This window comes from Punica granatum, chromosome 6 (assembly GCF_007655135.1).
Source record: "Punica granatum isolate Tunisia-2019 chromosome 6, ASM765513v2, whole genome shotgun sequence".
NCBI lineage: Eukaryota > Viridiplantae > Streptophyta > Magnoliopsida > Myrtales > Lythraceae > Punica > Punica granatum.
In genome coordinates, this window is record NC_045132.1 from 16,591,422 (window position 1) to 16,616,780 (window position 25,359).

General features: G+C 36.0%; 2 protein-coding genes across 2 annotated transcripts; one reads left to right on the top strand and one right to left on the bottom strand.

Moving 5' to 3' along the window:
• Positions 1–2,358: 2,358 nt before the first annotated feature.
• LOC116211813 (probable indole-3-pyruvate monooxygenase YUCCA10) lies at positions 2,359–6,812 on the top strand. Its single transcript, XM_031546333.1, has 5 exons — positions 2,359–3,020; positions 4,826–5,073; positions 5,487–5,720; positions 6,140–6,262; positions 6,367–6,812. Exons 1-5 carry the CDS (start codon positions 2,636–2,638, stop codon positions 6,532–6,534), a joined length of 1,158 nt encoding a protein of 385 aa, XP_031402193.1. The 5' UTR covers positions 2,359–2,635; the 3' UTR covers positions 6,535–6,812.
• Positions 6,765–17,386, bottom strand: LOC116211812 (protease Do-like 2, chloroplastic). Its single transcript, XM_031546332.1, has 21 exons — positions 17,113–17,386; positions 15,803–15,982; positions 15,180–15,230; positions 14,688–14,761; positions 14,519–14,582; positions 13,730–13,774; positions 13,011–13,118; positions 12,269–12,346; positions 11,570–11,636; positions 11,374–11,432; positions 11,096–11,195; positions 10,451–10,530; positions 9,814–9,870; positions 9,159–9,262; positions 8,496–8,583; positions 8,306–8,391; positions 8,119–8,143; positions 7,928–7,999; positions 7,694–7,744; positions 7,543–7,603; positions 6,765–7,297 (listed from the first exon to the last, which is right to left on the bottom strand). The coding sequence occupies exons 1-21, from the start codon at positions 17,293–17,295 to the stop codon at positions 7,053–7,055; spliced, it is 1,878 nt and encodes a 625-aa protein (XP_031402192.1). The 5' UTR covers positions 17,296–17,386; the 3' UTR covers positions 6,765–7,052.
• Positions 17,387–25,359: the final 7,973 nt, after the last annotated feature.

Below are 25,359 nucleotides of genomic sequence, written 5' to 3' on the forward strand. Positions count from 1 at the left end.
TATTATGAATCTTACAAATAAAAGCACTTTATCATGTTGCATCTCTCTCTTCCCAGCTCAATTATGAGATATTGAATGGAAGAAGATGTGTGATGTTGACAATTGATTTTCGCTCCTTGGGAGGCGAGCCACTTCATGTCATTTCTGAAAAAAGCAAGCTCCAATCTTATATATGTGGACATGCTAACTCCTTATATCCATCTATCTATACGAAATGAAAATAGGTCTCATCCTTAATCTATAATTACCCACCTGTTGGCTCCTCATTTTATGCCATTTTCCTTTTCTTTTAAATTTTTTTCTATAATTATTAAACGTCATTATTTTTTGGTATGCTCTTGCTCTACCTTCGAAAAGTCTAGCGGATGACTAATTCAAGTTTGTATTGGATCGACCAACTAAGAAGTAAAGTTTCCCGAACATGAATTTTTTTCATTTTCAATACTTAAATTAGAGATCTTACTTAAGAAGAAAATATGCCAAACTAAATAAACAAGTTGCGTCGGTAATTTAAATATAATTTTAGACAGAGGAATATATAAGTCCTTTTAAGTATTACTTTTATTCACAGCAAGAACTTAAATTATGCTAATTAATTTTCCAAAACAATAACAATGAAATACCGTGATTTTCATCATATTATCTAAAATCTTAAATAAATAATATTATGTTCGCATAATATATATATATATATATATATATATATAATAACTGGTATCGGTTGATGATAATGGAATTTTATTATATAATTAAAGGATGTTCCTTTGGAGAAGGGATGGAAGAGCGGATGCTTATCCTTATCCTCGCTTGTGTTGTATCTTTTTAAATTTTATTTTTATTTTAGTCTAATTTTATTATATGAATAGATTGTTGTCAACATTTTGCACAAAATAAATCTGGATCTGTTTTTTTTTTTTACAACTTTGTGGTCATAAAAACGAGATTTGAGATGTAGAATTACCTTAATAATTTTAATAACACTTTTTAATGGTAAATGCTTAATAATTTTAATATACAATTAGGATTATATTAATAAATGCATATAATTAGTAAATACTTAATAATTTTAATATACAGTCACATTCTTGAAATGTTTCGAAATGTTGTCCCACAAGAAATGCACATATTTCATTATTTATATAAATATATTGCAATTGTAATTTCGTAAATATGATTTAATTCTAACATTTTACATTTGAAATTTATTCAACACTGTTCCGGGATTCATTTTCATTAGTTTGCAATTATATAATGTTGTTCCAAAATAATTGGTAATAAATTAAAAACATTTATTCAACTTCATAAAACTTAAAAATTATAAAAAAATCTGAAAAAAATCTCTAAATAAATTAAAACATTTATCCTTAAAAGTTGAATAAGCTCAAGTTTATTAAATTTTTTACAAATTTGCACAGTGCACGGGACTAAACTTAGTTTATATAATTTTATTGGATGTAGACTTTCACAATTTAATAAAAAATAGTAATTAATGAAACAACTCACCATGTATTTTATTTATTATTTTTTTCATTTCAAATTTTATAAATTCAATAAAGTCGATTAAAAATAAAATTTTGCAAATGCCCGCGCAATGCGAAAGCTACATGAGTAGTTTTAGTTGCAAAGAGAAATAATTCCCGGATTATAGAATCCCCAAACTTGCAAATTCGATTATGTATTTGCATATCCGAAATTTAATACACCGCTCGAATTTTAACAGATTTCGAGTTTCTAATAAATTACCGTATGGGCATCTTCACAAGCAAAACAGTCCATCGGTGCCTTGTTTCCTCAACTCTGCATGGGGCCACGAAGAGGTATCAGGACAAAAGGGAATATTATATAATTAATACACACAGACAAGAAAAGAAGAGGGGGAAAAAACAAAAAAAGGGATCAGTTGTTACGTAGGCAGGACAATATTAAATATTATATATATATATGTATACACGAAATTTCAGGACCTTTCAATTATCATCATTATATTATCAAAAAAGAAAAATATCATCATCGCTAATATTAAGATAAGAGTTAATTTTAAAAGATTTATGTATTTTACTCGCTTTTCTGAACTATAGAAAACAATGAAAATTATTAGAAATTAAAGATTGCTTTCAGAACTGTTTTGTTAATAGCCAGTTATGTATTTTACATAAAAAAATTTCAATCTTTCCATTAGGTCTTCGGTTTTCCATCCATTTTTCCATTTGTCTTTATTAATTTTATTTTAAAATATTATATAAAAATAGTATTAGGAAAATAATAAAATAATAAAAATCAAACATATATATATATATACACACACACACACACCAGAGGAGTAGAGGGATAATTAGGGAAACACGACTTCTTCTTGGTGATGGCCCCCATGATTTTGTCCTCCCTCCGTCCGTAAGGAGAAATCGACAAATCCCGGCGGTGGTGACGGTCATCGCCATCGGGCCCCATCGCTGCCCCTCATTCCCTCTCGGGTCATCTTTTCTCCGACATTTACCAAAATAAAACATATTTGGAAAAAAAAAATACAGAGATGACAACCATTTGTAGTAGTACGTCCAAATTAAAGCTAGTAATAACATAGACTCCAAGCCGAGAAGAACAAAGGGCGAGAGAAATATAGAACGACCGGTCGAGGATGAGCGGGATCGAACAGCGCAAGGTATCGTCGACGGTGATCGTGGTAGGGACGGGGCCTTCCGGCCTTGCTGCTGCTGGCAGCCTGAGCTTCCTCGGCATACCCTACATGGTCCTTGAGAGGGACGACTGCTTCGCCCCGCTCTGGCAGAAGTACGCCTACGACCGCCTCCACCTCCACCTGGCCAAGGAGACGTGCCAGCTTCCCCACGAGCCAATGCCGGCCGACTGGCCTAAGTACATCCCTAAGCAGCAGTTCATCGATTACATGTCCGGCTATGTCTCGAGGTTCGGGATCAGCCCGCTCTACCACCGCTCTGTTGAGCGGGCGTGCTACGACGAGGCTATCCAGAGATGGAAGGCGGTGGCGAAGAACGTCCTCTCAGGTTAACCACAATTTCTCTTAATCAAAGAAAATTAAAATTTAATGGAATTTTCTGGAATATATTTCATTGACTTTCTTCGGTTCTGAAACATCCGGCTTTTTCTTTTTTCTTTTTTATAAATTGGATCAAATATATCTGTCGGCTGATTAACCTAATTCCTTTCCTTCATAGATCTTTGCAAATTATTAATGTTTAACCTCAGGTTTTTGCAAGTATAATTTGAAGCAACCTAATAAAAAAAGAAACTCCTTAACCCATATAATAACCTAAATATATGTGACGCCTTTTCTCAAGAAAAATCGTGTCATATGTATTTTAAGGAGTTCAGAAACTCCTTAACCTATGTAATAAACTAAATATATGTGAACTGCTTGAGACACATTAAACGTGATTTACCTGTTACATATAGAGACTTCCTTTTATTATAATTGCTTTCCTTTTGTTCTACTGAACTGATGATAACCTATTTAATAACTCATTTACATTTATATATTATATATATATATAGTCTCACTCATCCTTAAAACCTTGAATTAAGGAGGTTTTATGTTTGATTATCATCTATGGAAGTATTTGTGTTGTTTCACTTTATCTATTAGACTAATGCTTAGATCAGAGTAAAAAATAGAGGGACAATGTAGACAGAGAATTAATGAGAGGGAAAAATATGAGAGTAAAAATGTGTTACCTCGTTAGGCCGCTTTTACGGTCAATATGACTAGATTTACATGTCCCATGAATTTGAGGGGGTATTTATGTGGGTTTACACATTAATTTGGCGATGTTTGAATATCACCTCTCATGGATGCATTGAGGAGGGATGAACCTGGCATTCTCCCCTTTGAAATTTTGGCAATTTAAGAAAATTTATATAGGAAAAAGTACAAAAACCCCCTTATGGTTTGTACTTTAGACAAATTAGATTCTGTGATTTTTTGAAGGACAACTAACACCCCATGGTTTACTTCATGAGACATAATGGTCCTAAAACCGTTAATTTTTTCATCACTTTTGATCCTCAAACTATTTTTTTTACTATTATTACCCTCAAATTTTCAACTTTTTTTTAATTTGACCCTAAAATTCAAAAAAAATAAGGGGGAAAGGGCTGGGACCGTTGGTCAGTGATCCCGACTCCACCACCGAGGTCGTCTGCACCCACAGAGCATGCTGGAGACCATGAAGGTGGGGTCGGGGTAGCAAATTGGCAGCCCCCGTCGCCGGATCAATTGGGATCTCGTGTTTGAGATCCCAATTGATTCGGGAGCTGGAGCCACCAATCGGCGACCCCAACCCCACCCTTGAGGTTTTTAGCATCCTCTTTGGGTGTTGGCGATCTCAGTGGTAGGGTCAGAGTCGCCAATCGGCTGTCCAAGCCCTTTCCATTATTTTTCGAATTTTAAGATCAACTTGCAAAATGTTGAAAGACAAAAAGAAAAGTTTAAGGACCGAAAGTGACGAAAAAACTAACGGTGATATCCATTATGTTTCATGAAGTAAACTACAAGGTGTTAGTTGTTCCTTAAAAAATTACATAATCCAATTTGTCCCAAACTCAAATTATAATGTGGATTTTTGTACTTTTCTCATTTATATGTTATAATGTTATTTTAAATCCACAACAGAATGGAGTTTAGCGCAATGATATCAAACTTTCACTTGGGATTAATCCGTTAGGGCATTCACGTTGCGTAGTATATATGCATTATATCGCATTAGGCGCATTATTTTCTCTCCTACTAGCGACTTGCCTCCATCGTAATCATACAAGATTTAGCATTGTTGTTATGGTTACTATTAAGCAGGTGAAATTGAGGAGTACCATGCGAGGTTCCTAGTGATAGCCACCGGGGAGAGCTGCGACCCGTTTGTGCCAGCAGTGGAGGGGCTGGAGAGCTTTCCTGGGAAGGTCATTCACTCGACACAATACAAAAACGGCAAGGAATTTGCTGGAAAGAGCGTCCTAGTTATCGGCTCCGGGAACTCCGGCATGGAGATTTCGCTTGATCTTGCTAATCATGGTGCCTCCACCTCCATCGTCGTTCGTAGTGCGGTGATTTGTTACTCACAGATCCAATCACTTAGATATACTTGTGACCAATAATTAGTCTGCTGAAGATGTTAATAAAGTTTTCATAGATTAAGCGACATAGTTTTTTTTGGTTTTGGGCCCAAAAACAGAAGTGTTTTATTGCAGATCAAAATAGTTGGTTTGGAATTTGGAAGTGTTTGCTGCTAATAGGACAGTATACGTGGTCTTAAAACTCATCCATCAGATGTTGATTCAGCTTGAAAGATTGTGAAAGATATACTTAAGGAATATCGGGTTACCGTAAAGTTATGCAGGAGAATACTTCCTTCTCAGCCACCTGCATGCACAACCTATGTGATCAGACTTATTTGCCTTGTAGGTTTACCGGGCGTTCATGCGAGGAGCTGAGTTTAATCAGATATATGATTTTGCAGATGAATATAATGACGAGGGAGATGATGTATTGGGCGGTGGCGCTGGCAAAATATTTGCCGTTCAATGTGGTAGAGAGGGGGACAATGCTGGTGAGCCGGCTGGTGTTTGGGGATATGAGCAAGTACGGCATCCCGACCCCTTCGGAGGGCCCCTTCACCATGAAGGCCAAGTACGGCAAGTTCCCGGTCATCGATGTGGGCACCTGCAAGAAGATCCGTTCGGGTGAGATACGGGTATGTCTGTCCCGTTCCTCATCAATGTCATAGCGAAACAATTATATATGGATACACATTCCAATGGTAGCTCGGAAGTACTAAATCAGTAAGTAAACTACATAGCTGCACATCCCGGCCTCTACCTCACATATACCGTACGTCCCGTAAAATCATTGATAATCAAAGAGATTCCAGAACTGGATAAAAAGAGTTACGAATTTTTTGGGGAACTACTCGGACCATCTTTAACAGGGTTCCTACACCACACATAGTTTTAACAATCGTCCCACTGTTCTTGCCCGGTTCCGATGTTGCTGCATTTTACATGGAATCCCCAAAAGGGTGAGTTTCATCAAATTCATGTTAATGCCATAATTTCGATAAGATATTGCAGATGATTGCTTTTGATTCATTTGAACCGACGATAACGGATGCAGGTTCTGCCGGCGGTTCGGAGCATAAGAGGGAGCGAAGTGGTTTTTGAGAACGGCAACTCACACTCCTTTGACGCCATCGTCTTCGCCACCGGCTTCAAGCGCTCCACCAATAAGTGGCTTCAGGTTCGAAATAATTTTTGCAAAAAAATTAATCCAATTTATAGAAAGTAAAGACTTCTTATATTACGGACTAATTATCATCGGCCGTGTTTGTTTTTTTGGCGCAGGGAGATGATTACCTTCTGAACGAGGAAGGTTTTGCGAAGGGGAGCTTTCCGACGAGCAATTGGAAGGGGAAGAATGGATTGTACTGCGTGGGACTCGCGAGGAGAGGCATATTCGGAGCAGGCGTCGACGCCCAGAATGTTGCTAATGATATCAAGTCTCTCCTATGATCTCGATGAGATACCGGATAATATTGATCAGCAATGCGGGTTTCTGTGGTGCATATCAATGGGGCCAAGTAGATTATAATTTTCTAGAGCAGGTTGAAACGGCATTATATCTCCCGATGGGCACTATAATGCAGTCTATCTCGCTCTTGTCGACGTGTTTCCGATGGCGATACTGTCCATGTTGGAGGGGGAGGTAGAATATTGTATAATTGCATGTGATGCTGTCAAAGTACGCGAAACACTGATAATTTTATTGCTTCCTACCAAAATTTCGATCATCAAAACTATCTGTGCGTACTGTTACGACAATGATAACAAGGGCCCTCTGCAGCAAATGAACAGCAATTGCCTGATTGCCGACTGAGCAAGTAAATGAAGGTCGAAAAGAATGTCAATTATGATGCTTGCTCATAACGGAAACACGAGCACATTCTTCACTTTCTCAACCAGCAAAGCTGCCAACCTGATTCACAGCTCGAGGTCGTGGAGGAGAACAAATTGATCAAAATTTTCGGGTGCTAGGCCCATAATAGACCATCAAATCCGATCTCTAAACTCGAGACAGGACTGTCCCCAAATTCCTGGTCTCTTCCTCTATTATCTTCTACTGAGTCCACAAATGGTTCTGTCAAGTCTGTGGATCTTTCTGCAGGAATCCCGTAATCTTTGAGGATGCAAGACGAGGCTGTCATGGCGGCTTCTCTCTCAAGAACAACGAGATAGTTGTCATCAAACTCGAATACTAGATACTTGTCCTTGCATGCTGAGAAGGGTGCAGCAATGACATCAGTATTGGTTTGCAGGAATAAAATTGATTTTGAATTAGTACATAATGGAATTGATGCAGATTAGAATTGAGTTCATAGACCATTTGAAGTGCTAATGATTTAAGTTCTCTTTAAGTTCACACGAACAAGATATGGGAAGGAAAGAGGTCTGGATTTCATCCTATAGAATCAGAAGGTGAACCGCACAGGCGAGAAATCTGAAAAGTGTCTGGTTACTCACAGTCCACTAGATGCGCGAGGTGATGGATGTTCTTAATCTGAGTGCCGTTGAACCTCAAAACCTGACCAATAATTCCCAGCAAGTCAATTATATGCCAAACAGGAGTGTGAAATATACTTAAAAATTATTCAAGAAATGATTGATTTCTTGCCTGGTGATTGCTCATGTCCTCATATCCGATATTTACTTCATTGGCCAGCACCTACAAGAAAATCGAAAAGCCCATAAAAACACGCCTAAATTAGTACTGACGCATCTGCCCACCGCCTTAAGCAATGATCGCTCCAGAAAAATATTGAATGAATCAAATGACGGGTTTTGCTTTTCGATTTTTCATAACATCCATTAATTTTATATGACAGTCTTTCCATTATGAAAGGTTAACCTGTGATAGGATCACTATTTGTTGACCTTTGAATCTTGCCAACGAGTAACGCGCCTTCGCCAATAATTTTAACTGCAGAGGAATGACTAATCAACAACACCATAGATAATCAACAAGGAAATTTTTCAGCAACAACTAAAATTGCAAATATTTTTAAATAGTATTGTCAGAGTTCAGATACGAATACTTACTCCTATGGAGTCTTCGCATTCCTCACTGTCAAATAGAAAGTGTTTTATTTTCATGTTAGCGTATTATAAACAAAAGCAAAGCCACATGGTCAATGTATAACAAGCCTTGCTAAAGTCTTGAATATAACTCAAATTTGTTCCAACAGTTTCTAGCAAAAGAAGAAATAGAAAAAAGAAAAGAACTCACTCTATCAGTGGTTCAGAGAGTGGAGTAAACACGAGACCCGCGATTATCAGATAAGAAGGCTGACCCCCTTCAATGTTATAGGGAACCTAAGAATACGCAGCACAACATGATTATTGAAAGAGAGAAATTTGATATTAAATGAAAAACAGTATGCAGTGTTGATCAGAGTTATAGTTTCCAAATGACATACCAAATGAACCCGTGGATTCAAAACTACGGGTACTTTGCTGAACTTCCCAGCGCTAATTATACCAAGTTCAGTTACGTCGCCGGCAAATCTGTATGACCATTCACATAAACATATATACAAACTTAAGAACTAAAGGGTGGACTTCTATAGGATTAAATCATCCCTAACCAAGTAAAAAGTGCATTCAATGCATCCTTTATATAAGAAGAATACAGTCCTCTACACTACCAACCTCCTGAAACTGTTGGCTCCTTAAAGTTCGACAATAAAGAGACACATTGAATTAATTTTGAGATCAAGATATCAGCTAAGCTTGAAAACTATATGGAAGTGTCTCAACCATTGGTTGATTAGTCAAACATCTTTGAACAAGGACAGGTTCAGCAGCTTATAAGAAACCAAAGTGCCTGTGAATACTGCATTCTAGCCGACCTTAGAAGTAAATTCTTTAAAATGACTGCCATAGCTGGGGTGTGAAACTTGTAATTGATCTTAGAGATAACCAAGGAACGAACAGCTACTATAAGAGCTAAGAATCCAAAAATCCATATTAATACAATAGACAACCAAGGGAAAGCACAACATTATTAGGAGAGCAAAACATTTATAGGAGCACAGAAAATTCTAATTTTGATTTTTCAACATGAAGAGAAAGAGCTTTACTTCTGACTTATAAGATAACGGAAGGCAATGCGCTCCGATGATCGGAAAGGGACTGTGCCTTCACAACCTACACGTATATCATCAAAGCTAACAATCACATCCCCCTGAAAATCACCCCAACACACATATTATTATCGAGAGTTACTTTAAATAAATAACAATGCAGGCTCCATCAGAAAACTGTAGTGGCATGATTTTCATCTCCATGCCCTCCTCTTTCCTTATGATGATTGGGAAAATACATGTCTTTTGTATCTAAGATAAGTAGTCTTCAGTAAGTGTAGGGAATATAATTATTGCAATACTAGATATAGAACTTTTTACTTGTTTCAGATAAACAAAAATCAATTATTAAGATTCAAGACAAATTAAAGATAATACTTGCAAAGCACGTTGAATTGGGTTTGGGGTATAAAGGGTGGCGAAAAGATTCAATTTTCTCAAAATTATGTTGAAGTTCTGACAGCTGGAACCAGCTTAAGGTTCCACTTCAAATTTTCCAGCAACGTCAACTTGCTCATTACAGTATTACTTCTCAACCTTCAAACTTACATCATTTATTTTTGGACTATAAATACAAATTTTCAAAAATACAAGAGATTTCATGGAAAAGAATCAAAAGTGATGCAGAAGAAAGTTGGAATTGGGAGCTTACCTCTTTTAAGACATTATTGGCATCAGAAGTAGGTTCGACTCTCCGTACTAATACACCCTGTAACAAAGTCATGTCTTAGAAAGATAAGATAAACCAAGGGTAGGACTCTTCGCATAATATAAATTATCTTGAGAAACAGGTAATTTATCTATTTAAATTACAATAGAAAAAGCAATGTTTGTTTCACGCTTTATCCAACTTATATAAAATGTATGGCACCTAGAATGTCATAACGTATTTCTGACTGAGAGCCTCTCCAATTAAATGCATTATAGAAACATGCACAGCAGCATTGAAAAGTTTAAAATAGGCGGAGACAAACAAAAGAAAGCAAACTATGAAGAGCTGAAAACTATAATAACAGCAAAATTATGCAGAGATACCAACAGCCAATAATGGGAACTGAACTCATGGAAATACAGATAATAAAGAAGAATTGTAATCTACAAGATATATGAGAGAATATAACTTATTGAAAGCAAGACAATGTAGAAAAACTAATAATTGACCAAATGGAGTAGAATTGAAGGATATCCATGAAGATGATCCAAAAAACCATCATGTTTCCAAATAACTGAACTATTTGAGACAATGACAGGTAGTGCCAGAAATAGAAAGAAGGGGAGGAAAGACAGACCTCATTGGACGGGACTTTTAAGCATGCACGCAATGCTGGGTTCTCCAACTTTTGCAACAATACTCCAAGGCAAGGAAAACCTTCATAAATAAAAGATATGTTGGAATTGGAACATCAATGCAATAGTTAAGTTCAACTAAAATTAGCACGACGACAAGCCATACTAAGAAAAAATTGCACACTAGACAGACATCTAAGAAAGTGACAGTTGATAAAGGCCAATGGCTGGAGCTTCAGCTTGACTCGAGTATTACACAAAACCGTTTCTTTTTCTTTCATTTGTTCTTTTTTTTTTTTGAACTTTCATATATCCTGTAATGAGCAAATTGAAACTACAGTTAAGATGAAGCAAATCGAACAATATGCGTAGACCTGGAAATTCGGAAAATCAAAACAATCTTTCATGTGGAAAATTACATAATTTGACAAAATCATCAAGAATACGTATAAGCCGTAAGACGGAGAAAATAAAGGTTCATGAAATACTGTGAGAAGTTAATGTACTCCACTTTAAAGGCCTCTTGAGCTACCATGATTTTTCAGTTAAACTATCATTGCAGTTCTGTTGCAAATAAATGTTGGCCTTAAATTCCTAGCTTGTTAAGTAAAACAATAATAATAAGTAACAACAAGGACAGATATTACCTGTGTATTTCCCATTTCGCTCATAGTCGCTGAGAAAATGTGACACAACCGTTGTTGGAATGACATACCCAATATTCTCAGCATCATCAGATCTGTAAACCTAAAAGAAATATCTGTAACAACATTATCCGCCTAAAATCTCATTTCAATTTAAACAGTAATGATAAAATATTCATTTGACCGTTACTCCATAAATTCATTAAAGATATTCTAGTTTTTAAATTAAATGAATTCAAATAGCAAAATCATATTTTTCCCCAATAGGCCACAGAATTTACCTGGAATGCCACCCCAATGCACTCTCCCTGATCATTGAATGCAGGACCACCGCTATTACCTATAATCTAGTAAATATGAGCAAAGGCTATCACAAAGAAATGATAGAGGGTCCATATACATGGTGCACAAAACTGGCAATTTAAAGAATATTCTTAAGGGAGTCATTATTTGTATGCATAAGAAACATTCACCGACCAGGATTAATTGCTGCATCAATTTGTATTCCCAGCAAATCAGACGAGCCATGAGCATACGATGTCACCTGCAAAGGCCACCCAGTTAAAATCCTGAATCGTTGTTTTGATTAGAAGCACAAAAGGTGGATTTCTACAATAGATGATACCAAGAAACACATCTCAGACTAAATGCTTGTATAATTTTGTCTGCAAATTCCTACTAAGTATATCTGTAAATGAAACAATGGAACTGGCAAAGTTTCAGATCACTAGTTAATATTTAATAATCATCGCAATGCATATAAGATACCATACGGGTCCCATATCTCAATAGCACCTTTGTCTAAAGATTCATATGAGAATTCATATCCGAAAAGGCAGGAACAATTTAACTAGAATGTTATCTGTTGAAGATTTCTTCAACTCATCGACATGGGTCCCGTTGCCCCTTTGTTCTTCTCCACTTACATCATCAAGTAACTTTGTTTATATAGGCTTGATGCACAATGATATAGAACTTCGCTGAGAGTGGAATAAGAATTTCTGTTTTACTATCTAAATAAAAAGACTGAGTTGAAATTCATTTGGTTGACATATAATATATATATTTGTATGTACATATATAACTTAATAAATGCATCAGACATGATAAAGACATACGTGCACTACCCGATGCTATGGCCATGCAAAAAATTAAAATTAGACACAAAAGTCAAACCTCTATGCGAGAAACAACTCCCTTTGTCACTGAAATTGTATCCCCTCCAAGTGGATATCCCACAACAGTTACAGCATCCTGTCCAATTAGTAGCAGGTCCCATAAACACTGGCCAGAGCTTAAAGCAAATTGAAAGTTGAAAAAAATCCGATGTTGGTAACGCTTATGCTACCTTTGTCAGATCTAAGTTTATTTAATCAAAAATAATATGGACCACCAATTATTTACCTATCAAGTATCAATTAACAGAAAGTTCTGAAAGGATATAAAAGACAGGTTTGTCTTTCGTTTGAAATTGTAAAGGCAATCAAGTGAGTCCTGCAACCAATAGAATCAGAACTACAAGCATTGAATAAATATACCTTTTAGATACTTTAAATTAAATCCTCACTTATAGAGACGTCACATATACTATTTCTTAATCATATCATACAGGCTAAAAGTACAATGATGTAGACCTCATGTCTCTTTATTCCTTCCTACTTAGCAAGTTCCTTTTGTCCGCAGCCTTACTAGTCTTCTAACCAACAATGACATGACAAACAGGGTTAAGCATAAATACAGTATCAAGTTTGCATTTATCAACTCAAACTTTTAGATGAGTTTGTAGTGATTGTTAGAACTTGTCTTTTATGGATCCAAAGCCATGGAGCATATTCAAGATATTGAAACTCAGCTAGGTAGTACCACCATCTATTGGTAAGAAAGGATGAGGAAATTATTCATGGAAACAAGATTTCACCTGAAGGCGTGGCAAACGTCCAAATTGGAGTGGTTCTGCTCCTTTCCAGAATTCTTCACTTTCCACAGAGAGCAAAGCTATGTCACAGTCAACACCTCTAGCTAGGACCTGCCATATGTATTAAAACACAAAAAATTATCCAACTGAAAAGAATCCAAATTTCAGTTTAAGAAAAAGAAAAATGTTAAATACTGTTCAAGGGCAAATATCAACAATTTTTGCATTTGAAATAGTGTTGGAGACAATCATTTCAGTCGCAATACTAGCATAACTAGATATCAGAAGGCATATAACTGAGAATATAGCAATTGGCATTCTTAGGGTAAGCGTGAAGCATATCTGAAGACTGGACCTACATTCGTTATTGCAATATTTGCATTTTGTCAAGGTTTTTAAAGCCATAATTGAGCATCAGTAAAATATCATACCTGTTATTGCCCATCATCTGCTTTTGTAATGCTTAAATTGCTTTAAAAGAACCATTTTACTCAATTTTCAATCATTTCCGATCATCAAACAGTCGGTGACATTTAAAAAAAAAAGTATTTTTATATAGATTTATACAGAGGAATGGGAGCAGTTGTGGACATGGTGAATCATTTCACATTGATTTGGGTTTAATAGACAAGCACATTCGTTAATTCCAAAATGCTATACGAATCGGCTGGAAAGAGAACATCTGGAGTTGCTCCTAACAACATCTTTTGAAGAAGCAATACCTTAGCAACATACTTGACATCATCTCCCCTTCTCTTAACTTTGACCTGAAACATGGGATGCGAATTTATTTGAGAAAAAGGGTGATAAATATTGATTATGGTGTCTTACATGTCAATACATGATTAGCACTTAATTTTTCAGAGAAAAATAACAAAAGCAGACCTCGCACTGGCAGAAAACTTCTAAAGGGTTTGAGTTCAAGAAACCTATGAAACTTGTCTTTAATGCAAGGTGTAAGAGTATGAGGTTAACTGAGAACAATAGATGGCAGTCTACTAAATACTTTTCTACACCCTGGACTCCTTTCCTCATATTCCACATTACTATTACAAACTTTTTGAGGTGAACTTCTCCTACAAAGATCAATGGAGCTTCTTGGGAGGATGAGATGAGTACAACGGCATCCTCCCACACTATTAGAAACTCTTTAAGATGAACTTCTGAGAGAAGGATAAATGGAACTTCTCGGGAGGATGCTGTCCTGGTCACTAAAGGATATTTATCACCATCAAAGGGCACGCGGAGAACAAAGGTTTTCCACTGTCTACCACCATCAATATGCTCAACTTCTGCAACATGACAATCTTTTCGATTTGAGCAAGTTATACTTAATATCTGCAGCTACCTAACATCTTGAACCGCTAAAGTTTAAAAATCCTACACTGTAATTCATGTACAAGCACTTTTCATTAGCTTCCTAATGTACTTGTACGATTTAAACAGAGACGAGCTTTGGATGACAAATCAATGGAACTTATTGAAAAAGGGAAAAATATTCAATAACTTACCTGAGTATCATGTTCCACACAGTGTGCATTTGTTAAGAGTTTTCCATCGCCAATCATAAAGGCACTGCAACAAGGATAAAATTCAAAGCTGTAATTAGCATCAGACTGGAGAGTAAGGTGACAGGTAGCAGATTATAGAAAAGGAAAGAATAGTTGCGGCAAAACCTGCCTTGCAGTACTAGTATATTGTCTTTGCTTTTGCCATGGAAGAGAATAATCAGGCGCAGTATGAGTGCAGTACACCTATCGCATATTAAATGACAATCAAGCACTATTACTAAGACAAAAATATTATAGAAATTATACCAATTATTTTGAATGATATGATCGAGATCGATTATGAATATCTTGAAATTTCAAGGTAGGAACTTTCCGTTGCTTGCAAATGATTTAGAAGCGCCAAGCCAATGATAAAGGTTCTCTTTAAATTTGAATGTTGATTCAACCCTAGCACATGAACTGGATTTTTTAACTTTAGATAGAACCAAAATCCGCTTCCTCTGAATAGAATTACAATTTCCTACTTGGGAAATATTTTACCTCTGGCCCTAACTTTCCATTCTGTCGGCCCACTTGCGAGCAATAAAAGACCAGCTATGTAAAAAGAATAATCAAGATAGCAAAAAGGATGAAATCATAGACGGATTCTACTCAATCATACCTTAACAACAGCATTTAGAAAAGCAGCATCTTGAAAGTTTCCTGGATCAACCTGAGAACAAATACTCACACCAATGAAACAAAATCAGGAGGACGAAGCAGTCTCTAGATAATACATAATTTGATCACGTGAATTAAGTATTCTCAAAATATATATTATGCAGATTATAAGCAATCATACAAATATAACCTGATAGAAGAAACAAAATTCCATGAATGCAAAAAAGAATGTTGGAAATACAAGTAAATGCAATTTATTCATTTAGTGTAGAGCGTAGTTATTCAAGAGATTACATAAGCCACTAAGTGAATACAAGCTATTTCTCTAGCATTTCCGATACATTTTCCGTCACTGGCAATCAGTGCACACACTCTCAAGAAAAACTATTGAGGCGACAAGGTAAAAGAATCCCCAGAAAATTGGTCTCATTGTCTTTTTGTGAACAAAATTTATCTGCATACTACTGTAAAAGACCTGAACTTGGGGATGGACAGAAACTTGGGAGTAAAGTCAAGACAAGAGCATAATTGGAAAAAGGGGGGGGAAAATGCAACATTGAGGCTCCTCTAAGTGCAGTGTTAACTTTCGGTTCATATAGCACTCAAAGATATGATGATATGTACCTGCTGTTCGTTGAAATCATAGAGGAAACCCTTCTTCTCTTTCCTTTGTGTGCCAAAGGAACTAAATGTCGTCGATTGAGATTGCCTTGCATCTGCTTTACTTTTATCGCCGTCAACAAATGGATAAGGCCTCTCATCTTTTGATCTTCCAGAATATTTTTTCTGTGATACAGACCTACCCTAAAATTTCACAACCAGTTGAACCAAATTAGCAAATTAAACATCAAACACATAATCTTGCTTTACAGTGAAGTCCCAGTGACATTGAAATAAATCCTGCAAAAAACTTAGACACTTGGCGCACCTAATATAATATGGTCCCTTTTAATTTCCAAATATTTAAAATTAAGTTATGCAACAAATGCCCAGACGTGCACTTGCAAGCATTCAGAAACATATATCCCAAATATCGGCCTATTTTCTGCCCCTTCTTTACCTCCATACAGCTGTAATTCGGATGAGGTATACTCCCATTCCCATTGAAATAAGCACCTAAGGTGCCTTTTAATTTCAAAATCTTTAAAACAAAGTTATGCAACAGAAGCCCGGACTTGCAGTTACAATCATGCAGAAAGATATCTCGCAAAAATTTCAACTTTCAACTACATTAAGCTATGAAAGTCAACCCAACGAGGATAAATGCGAGAGTAGTGCAATCAGTGACCAACAAAACATTTCGCAAATCTTCCACTGCATTAAGCTATGAAAGTCAAACCAACAAGGGTAAATGCAAGTAGTGCAATCAGTGACCAACAGTACATTTCGCAAATCTTCCACCCCTCCACTATCTCCGTATAGCAGTATCTCGGATGAGGTATGTCCCATTTCCCTTAAAACATATGATGCCGGGTCTAAATAGTCAGTTAAAACGGCAACACTAGTTTGAGATTCCAAATGTCAGGTTTCACACTACTCTTTGTTCCAAAGGGCAAAAGACACTGACAAATGAATTGAAATCCAAGCATACCATACAATTTTTTCCCCGGAACACCAACCCAAGATTCCTATAGACCAACAGTCACTTGGAAAAAAATTTCAAAAAGGGGAGCATTTGCAAATTTCCTACTTCCGAACAACTAAAGAACCATTCTTTACCCCGCAAAAACACCATGGACCAGAATAACTATCGTTACAGACCTCAATCAATGAGGCTATCTACTTCTCAGCTAATGCTTATCAGAATTCAAAGATGCTCGACAATGGCAGCAGGGGAACAAAGGCCAAATGAACTCTAATTCGATACAAGCACCGCAACTTCAAGCCAAAGACATTCAACACCGTGAAAGGGTGATTTCTATCTATAGGACTACCTTGTCTTTGCTGGTTTTAGGATCTTTCTTCGAGGCAGTTGTGGGAACGGACTTGGAGGCTAGAGCAGCTACGGCTCTGTGGGAGGTAGAGGCCAGGCAGCGGTGGGTGGAAACAGCTGAGTAGCGGGAGGTGACGGTGGAGGAGAGGCCGTAGAACAGGCAGCTGGCTGCGGCGGTCGCCATTGCTGCTGTGGTCGGAGTTGAATTTATCTCTGCACGAGAGAAAGAGAGAGAGAAATATAACAGAGAACACTAACCCCCTTATCCTCTTTCCATTTGTAACCCAATAGCATTTTGGGTTATTAATTTATTAGGTCAGCCGATGGATTTGGCGCCTTCACCTTGACTTTTAATCCTTTTTCCTTTCAGTTTGGCCCTTAAACTGTCACCTTCTTTCTACTTTCGTCCTACTCCTTTTTATTTTTATTTTTATTTTTAAGAAAAAGGACCTTTGGCACCTTTGTCATGTTAGTCCTAAACTTTTTTTATTATTATTATTCTTGTCTTCAACCTTTCATATTTTTGTCATATTTTTATTATGTTAAGATTAGATATATGATTGATATTAATTGAATTTCATTTATTTTCAAAATGTTGAAGTGTCAAATATTTTCATAATTTGGTTCAAATTTTTAAAATAACAAATAAGTATATAATGCAAAATAAAAATTTTAACCCATTTCTTTTCACTTTCGCTCAAATGTGCAAAAAAAAATGTAAAGATTCGAGGTCAAATACAAAAAGTGATCTCACAAATCAATTTTCAATTATAAAAATTGGGCTTATGACATGATTGCGTTATGTAAGCTAAATCATAAAATTCACAGCTCTACGTTAGTTGACATATCATTCTCAGTTAATTGAATTTTTACTAATAAAATACAACGAACTTTCTTATAATGTTCATAATATTTGTACATATTTATAAGCTTTACGTCAGCCGATCTCTCATTTTCAGTGAGTTGAATTTTTACTATATTTTATTAGTACTATATTCTACAAGCTTTCTTATACTTGTCCATATTATCTATATGTATTTATATATATAATTATGTGTCTTCTTGAAAAGTTAAAAGTTTTTTTGGATAATTTACAAAAAACTGTTTAAGATGTGAGAGATATCTTTTCAAGTTCAATTAATAGAATACCCTATAAATAGATTACATGAAAATTCATTTTGTCCATAGTCTTTCTATTCGTTTTAATTTTCCTACTCTTCTAAGTTATAGACGATATCTCCTTATACATATTATAAGTTGAATTTTTCTCTCTTGGTATATATATGTTATTATAATTTTTATAAGGTTAGAGTAAGAATTTGTTTATCGTCATAAATTCACTTTTTTTAATCTTAGTCACAGTTTACATTGATGTATCTACATACTTTTGTATTCATATATATTAGTGGCATATATGTTGATTATTTATACTCGGTTATTTAAATATTGATAAAATACAATCGCGCGACGCCTGCGTATCAACTAGCCTATTATAATATATTAAAGTCGATAAGCGGAGACGGGGTTATGCCATGTAAGCTAAATCACAAACCTTGAGCTCCGCTTCGATTAACTTTCCAATTCCGGTTAAATGAGCACTTACTATATGTCACTTGCGTTATGCTCCACGTATTTCGGATATTTGTCTATATTTTTTGTATGTAACAATATTGATCTATTATAATTATAATATAAAAAAGCCAACGAGCAAAGACATGGTTATGCCACCACGTAAGCTAAATCACAAATCCTCACTCCACGTTGATTGACTTTTCAATTCCGGTTAAACGAATTCTTACTACATTTTCATTCGCATTATGTTCAACGTATTTGGGATATTTGATTATTTCCTTTGTATGTAATAATATATATATATATATATAATCTATTATAATTATGATATATAAAAGCTGACAAGCAAAGTCGTAGTTACGTCATGTAATGAGATGTCTCACATTTGACCATGGGAACTTGAAGACCCGACGAATGAAGGAATTGGATGATGACGAGGAAGGCTTGGGAACAATTGAGTCTCTGGGCGACTTCAACAATGGTCTCTCTTTTCACCCCATCATCAGCATGTACCACTAGCTCCCTCCAGGTGAATCAAGTAACTCGGGTTTCATTCATCAAGTTTCCCCAGTGAAGTTCATATTGCTCATTCTATTCCAATTTTGAATATTGTCCATCCTGATCCAACACCTCGTTTTTGGTTTAGTTTTCTTGCCAAATAAGTTCCACCCAAAGAACAAACTTATCAGAGGCCATTCCTGAAAGATACAGCTAGGTCACCAAGGGTTCAAACATTACACTAGCAAGTTCCCATTGACTACAACAATAAAGAAGCTAAAAAAGAATGTACCTTACCAAGCCATTTGTTCTCTGGTGGACGAGCTTTTTCTGGAGACTCATGTTATCGGTGGCAGCAGCGATGTAGTCTTTCGGGGGTAAGCCTATGCTTCTCAGGCACAAACAAGAGATTGATCATCTCAGCAGTGTGACCCCCTGCAAATAGCAACATGGTCCAACCGGAAATAAAATGTCAACAATAGCGAATAACCAATCAAATATTCTTAAAATTCAGATAAAAGGGAACAGTTATCAGCTCGCCTGAGCCTAAGACTATCAGAGTGCTGTAAGATTTCGAAGACTTCGAACCGCGGGGTTTGCCGCTCTGATACAAGACGTAATGCCAAGGGTAAAGCCCAGAGCCATGATACTAAAGCAATGGTCTCTGCCCTTTCCCCTCCTACTTCAAGAACAGCACTTGACCTCCCTTCGAAGCCAATTAATCGATCCACCAATCGGAATGACCTGTTTATGACAACAGCCAATTTAATTTTCCGTTTAACCAATAACGAATCACAATAAAGTATACATGCTTAGCAACAGACATTTCTATTTGAAATACTACAAATAAAAAAAAATCAACTCGGAAAATAATTTGCCATGGGGAAAACCTATCTTCCTGACGATAATAAAAGCCAACAACGCGCTCTTGCTGATTAATAACTGATGGCAGAGGACATCTTACAGTTTAAAATGTGAAATTTAACATTTAATATATATTAATTTACTAGAAGTTGGGCATGAAGTGAAGCATTTCGTAGGGGTACCAACCATAATAAGCAAAACAACTCAAGGACGAGGAAGTTAATATAAGATGGAAAGTCTTAGAACAAAATTCAATAACTACAGGATATCTACAGTGCCTCATATACATGTAAAGCATGATAATCTCTTATCTTTTACCCAGAGAACATTATGATTGTCAATCAACCTCGCCAATTAGGACGAAAATAGAGCTGGAAGCATGTGGTATTTCGATCCGGATTGATAACGGTGACGCATGAATACCTTAGGAAGGCGCAAAAATTCCATTTCCCTCTCATGACTCTAGGCCGATAATATTTGACACGACACAATAACACGACATGAATACGACATGGAGTTAAGCGGATTTGGATTAAGGCTAAATGCGTTTCGTGTCTAAACCGGTTAAACCCGTTTAGATATGATAAATAAACGTGTTTAAACGGATTCAATCCTGGTAACCTGTTTAGACATGATTAGACCAGTTTATATTATGTGTTATTGTATTAATAATTTTATTTCACATATTGCATCAATTATTAAAGAAAGTACACTAAAATCATCTAACTTTGTTTATATAAATCACTCATTTATGGTGCTTTTATTATGTTAATCAAAGTAACATGTAATTAAAGTTAATAGTGACATATTATGCATGTATAATATGTATTTAAAGATAATAGTGTCATATCGCGTCGGTAAATATACATATAATTTAAATACGGTTATTTAAATGAGTTAGATGTGTCGTATCCGTATCAACCCATAATTAAACGTGTCTTATTCATGTTTGAAAATCTTGAAACGTTTATTAAACGTGTCGTGTTTGAATTTAGATTTATTTAACACGAATTTATTTGGACACGATCTATTTAAACACGATACCATACGTATTGTCATTTCTACCCGCCTTTAGTGCTTTCTCGAAAAATGCTAGTTGTACCGGTTCCCACAGCACCTATAAAATGATATGAGAAGAGGTTTCAATTTTCTTCATTTTTTTATCTAATCGAATAGGAAACTAGAGAGAGAGGAAATTTATAGAAGTATAAATTGCATTGATAGTTCAAAAAGTTTTATATAAATCGTCATGTCGTCATTGACGTCGTCAAGCCGTTCTTTATAAGACTGTAAATTTTACACCATCATGTCACTTACATAAAACATTTTATACTATTAAGTTATAACTTCAAAACATTTTGCATCCTCATGTAACGTCCCACAAAAATCGGTTTTACACCATCAGCGTCGGCTTGACGGCGTCAATGGTAAGATGACGATTTATACTATACTGAAATAATTTTGAAACATTTTATACTATCAAGTAGCAAAAAAAACTTTTATATCATATTGAAATATTTATAAAACTTTTTGGACCAGTGTAATTTACCTTTCATAAAAGGGATAATTACACTGGTGGTTCAAAAAGTTTCACTAATGTATCAAGTTGGTTCAAAAAGTTTTTTTTGCTACTTGATGGTATAAAATGTTTCAAAGTTGTAACATGATAGTACAAACCGTGATCTCGCCATTGACGTCGTCATCTCGCCATTGACATGGGTGGATCTTTAAGTTAATTAAAGAAATATTTTGTACTATTATGTTACATCTGTAAAACATTTTAGACCATTAAGTAACAACTTCAAAAGAGTTTGAACCATCATGTATACTGAATGATGGCGGGTCCAAATGGTCTTGGTTCTGCTGGGAGTCAGGGTCCGCCTGCTGTTTTCCTGCAGTATACTGAACGTCTTATCCTACTAACTGATCAATTGGACGAGGAGCGAAGGAAAATGGCAGACGAAGTGGCGCAGGGCGTGCTTGCTGGGACTGCTGGGGCTCAAGTTCGGGATGATGCTTTACGGCAGCATAAAGAACGTCTTGGGCAACTACTTGCTCAATTTGTGGAGCTGCAGGGCCAAACGGCGGAGGCCTTGACTGCTGGGACTGCCGGGGGTCAAGTCCAGCGTGCTGCTTACGTTACTGAACGTCTTGGGCAAGCAATTGCTGAATTGGCGTATGTGCAAAGGGAAATTGCCTCAGCTGTAAGGCCAAATGGCGGGGGGCCTTGCCATGAGGTAATGCAGATCAGACTCAGCTGATTTGTGCTTAATCTGATCTTGAAGGGCTCTCATAACGTCTCAGGTCCAACAGTGATTTTTTGCTTCAGTACTGCCCTAGGGAAACTCTTATCTCCTTTCATTAGTTTATGATTTTGATGGCCTGTTTCTCGAACCCTCCCTGAAATCTCCTCAAACTTGTCTTCTTCTTCTTCTTCTTCTTCTTTTTTTTTTTGTGGGAAGATTCCTCAGACTTATCTTGGATGAATGAAAAAGGGCCCAATTTTCTGGGATCTCAAAAATTGCCGCGTTCGCCCGTTTCTTTTCAATCTCAAGTAGCTCTGAAATGTGTCTTGTTCAGTCCCTTCTTCCCCTTTGTTAAAATCAAAGGCTGTCTCTTTGATGTCAGTCACATAAGGGGAAGAAAGAAACCATCTTTTACAAATCTCACTTCCCGGGCAGCTTCCTTTTTCCATTAAGCAAACATCCGCTTAAGTATGATGTATAAAGCAGACGAAAAAGAAAATGGGACTGAGTTGGACAAACCGAGCTGCTGTCTTGTTTGATGGAACGACCCGACAGGACAAAGCCTCCAAAAGAAAAAAAAAATCACTAGAACTGTCCCTTGCCTAAAGCCTTGGCATGCTGACGGTAAAATCTTCTATCAATAGAGTGTCGTGCGGGGTAGTGCACGCTCTTTCCTTTTAATCCAGAGATTTAGATTCGATATTTGTGATGCGATTATTAGTACTCCTTCATTAGCTATAAAACTTTATGTTTCATTCTACGAGGTTTATGGACCTCTCTGCAACTAAAAGAAAATGATTAATAGGCAATTAGCCTTTTAATTCATTCTTGCGGTTTCTGGCTAATTGTGTGATTAATTATTTCTTACCGTTCATCGCCAAATTCAATGCAAATTTCGGGCAGATTGAAGCTATAACGGTTAGTTACCCAAGTTCTCCTGCCCTAAGTCTGTATTGTAAATATACGATCCGGTCGTTGCCTCCTTTTGCTCTTATTTTAATATTTGAATGAGTACTGATAAGTAAAAAATACGTAGATGGGTAGACGCATAAGAATTGTTAACTCGTTCCTTGTACAGAATCTTTTCTTGATACAAGTAATTTTTAGTAAAACACAGCAGAAATTCGATATATTTCATATTTGGCGATGATATGCCCATGCGAGGTTTCTTGCATTCATCAGTTGTTCGGTTTTCGTATTTGGAGATAATATACCTCACTTCTTGTTGATTTTTGGCCGAGAAAAATTGGCATGCAAGGGAAATGAAATTTGGTGTAGTGCCGCAAGTCGCCACTCTAAACCATTAGGCCTCGGGTTCTATCTTCATCAGAGAAACTTCCGTGCATTTTTATTTACCTCGGATTCTTGTATTAGACTATAGGTCTCCCTTATAATAAAAAAAAATGGGCTTGCAAAATAAATCATCATGGGAAACTCTTGCCGATAGAATTCGGCCCAAAAGTCGAAACATCCGGTTACAGGCCCAAAGCCTAGGACTGAGGTTGAATTTCCTCTCTTAATTATATTTGAACAAATCATTATAAAGATTAAACTCCGAGTGCAAACGCATTTTAATTTTACAATCGGTTTAATTGAAATAATTTTTAAAAATATAAACAGAAATGAAATGTTTTGCTCATGCAAATGTGCAAGCATAACCTCTGCAGCATGCGTAATGCAAAATCCATGCGTGCTTCTTTTGTTAAGTTGTTGAGAAGGACTCAAGGAGTTAACGATGATTTGATTCGAAGTTTATTACGACTGTCGGAAGATTTTGTGGGTGATTGCATTTGTTGTGAGAACCTGCGATCCATGGAATGTTGGATGCTCGAAATGGAAACGCGTACAGAGTGTTGTGCAGATTTGGAGTTTAATTGCATTTCATTGCAATGTTTCATATTCCATCATCATGTTGTTCGTTAGGAGAGAGTGGAGAAAAGAAGAAGAAAAAAAATAAGATGAAAATTAAATTGTATCATATTCGATGCAATAATATATATTTTATATAATTTTTGTATATTCTAAGCTACTCACTTGCCACCAAATAATTTTATATATTTTTTACTTCTTTTATGAAGCATGTTGGTTATTCGACGTTTTCTTGAAAATAAGGGCAAAATATGAGGTCAATTACAAAATATTTTCTTGAATGCGACACGTCATTACAAAAGAAAACGATTGAGACAATATAATACACAAAATTTGAAAATGCTGCATTACAATGCATTCCATAATCTCCAGATATACACTGTTAGTAATAGAGACATGACATAATTAAATAAATTGATAAATAATAAAAATAAAAAAGAAATTTTTTTTTATTTTATAATTTTGTTCCTCCCTTGTGCCCCCTTTCTTTTTCGACTGAATGGGGAAACCCCGGGGACCCCACTAGCGGCCAAGGGTCGTCAGCAGCCAACTGGCAACTTCAATCCCGGGAAAAGGATAACAGTGGTAAGGGTTGGCCCATATTACTTCCACGTAGGCGTCATTAACCCCTAAACAAGTCACGTCAGTGACTTGTCAAATATTTACGAAAAAAAAGTGATCATGGAAAAAATTTGAAATAATATGCAAATCATAATTTTTTTTAGATAATTTTTAAATCACGGGATATATCTCAGAAAAGCGTTAAATTATGGAATATATAGTGTAAAAATTCTAAAAATAAAAGAACAACTTCAAGCGTATTGAACAAGCTTGTTCTTTTAGTTATTGAGCGGGGACCTTCGGGAAACTCCTCCCTTAATATTAATATCACAAACTAAAACTTCTAAAAAATGTCTTAACACCGATATCATCTGGAGCATCATTGATCATCAGAGAGTTGTTATTTTCTTTTTTAATCTTAAAAAAAACTTTTCAGTGGCTAATCTTTAAAAAGAAAAGAAGAAATATTCTTGAAAATTGCCCTTAAATAGATCAATAAAAAATTCAAACGGTAAATTAAAGTGGACGGACCGGGAAACACAATTACAGGAATAAGAATAAATATAAACAAGAATTAGGATAAAAGTGAAAAAGATTTAAAGGCTGAAGAGCAGAAAAGAACTTCCCTACTAAGTCAA